General features: G+C 43.2%; 1 protein-coding gene across 1 annotated transcript in view; it reads right to left on the bottom strand.

Annotated features, from left to right (window-relative positions):
* The window catches only part of CDKN2AIP (CDKN2A interacting protein), a 4,834-nt gene that overhangs the window by 2,360 nt on the left and 1,105 nt on the right, over nucleotides 1-1,369 (bottom strand). The window contains 2 exon segments of the mRNA XM_031066300.1: nucleotides 1-405; nucleotides 1,143-1,358. Of these exon segments, the coding sequence (XP_030922160.1) occupies nucleotides 1-405; nucleotides 1,143-1,358 (621 nt within the window).

A 1,369-nucleotide genomic window follows, 5' to 3' on the forward strand; every position in this document is an offset into this window, starting at 1 on the left:
CTGCTGCCTGAGGGGTGCTCTCGGCAGCCAATGGCGCTACACTTACTGTAGTTTTCTTTTCAGGTGATGGCACATTTTCACACTTGCTTTCCTTAGGTGGGCTTGAGCAAGGCTTCTTTCCTGGCTCTTTTTCAGATGAAGGTGGCTTTTGCTCAGCAGTACGTTCAGCATTAGCAGGTTTTCCTTCTGTTTCTACGTCTGAGACCACGACCATTTCTTGATCTGAACGGCAAGTTGACTGGGAAGTCTCTGGATCTTTGCCAGTACCTTTTTCCTGCTTTTTGGGCAAGGTGCTCTCTGTTTCCTTCACTCTTTCTGCCTTGGTTGTTTTCACATCCTTTCCAACATCCTTAGAGTCTCTGCTTTTCTCAACAGCTTGTCTCTTGCAGGGCTCCTCTACCCCTTCTGCAAAACAGATAAAATACGTGATCCTCTTTGATTTCTGCACTATCAAATAGCCATGTAGAGAAAAATAATCTAAAACCTTCTAGCAATATTGTCTGTGAATTTAAAGGGTATATATTAGCAATACACCTTGAACTGTCATTTCAAGTATTAACCTACTGTTTCAGAATTTTGGGTTTTTTTGACAAAATCCAGACAACAGTCATGCGAGATTTCAGAAGTTGGTTTGGACCCAAGTATGTATTTCTGTTCTTGAAGTCGAAACCAAAACTGGCCAACATACATTAAAGGCGCTATCTAATCTAAAAATAAAGGAAGTGTATTTTGTCTACTAATACCACAAAATGTCTTTAAAACATTCATCTGAGAATTACTTTAAGAAACTCAGTTTCTTACACAGCAACAATGTCTGACTGGCAACAAAGGCAAAGTAACAAGAACGTATTTGAGCTGGAGCACAGCAGCCCATATCACAATGCACAAGTTATCAGATTAAAGTGCACCAGCTGTAAAAATTCAAAACAATAGCTCTACATTACCAAATGACTATGTACGCATTATGTGCATTTTACAGACATTATATTAGAAAAAAGAATAGCACAAAGACAGGAAACTATTAGTGGGAGTTTAAAAAGTAAATTATTTTGACTACTTTCTAAGCCCGAGGCAAACCGAGAACATTCAGAAACAAGCATTTTCTAGACTCCTATGTATTGTCACAGCTATGATCTGCTAACCATTGCTACTTGATATGCCTCTTTTCTTCACCTTGGCAACCAGTTCGTCTCTCGTGGTGCGGACAGGCGCGTTGGTCACTTGGATGCCTTCGGCCATTTCCAGCGCCCTCTCCATGACCTGAGGCGGGTACCTGGAGGGGCGACAAGAGGAAAGGAGGGAAGGGGCTTCGTCAGGCGGCCGCGCCACACCGTCCCCCCGTCCCCCGCCGCGTCCCGCTGAACCCACC

The sequence above is a fragment of the Geospiza fortis genome, unplaced genomic scaffold, assembly GCF_000277835.1.
Source record: "Geospiza fortis unplaced genomic scaffold, GeoFor_1.0 scaffold40, whole genome shotgun sequence".
Lineage (NCBI taxonomy): Eukaryota > Metazoa > Chordata > Aves > Passeriformes > Thraupidae > Geospiza > Geospiza fortis.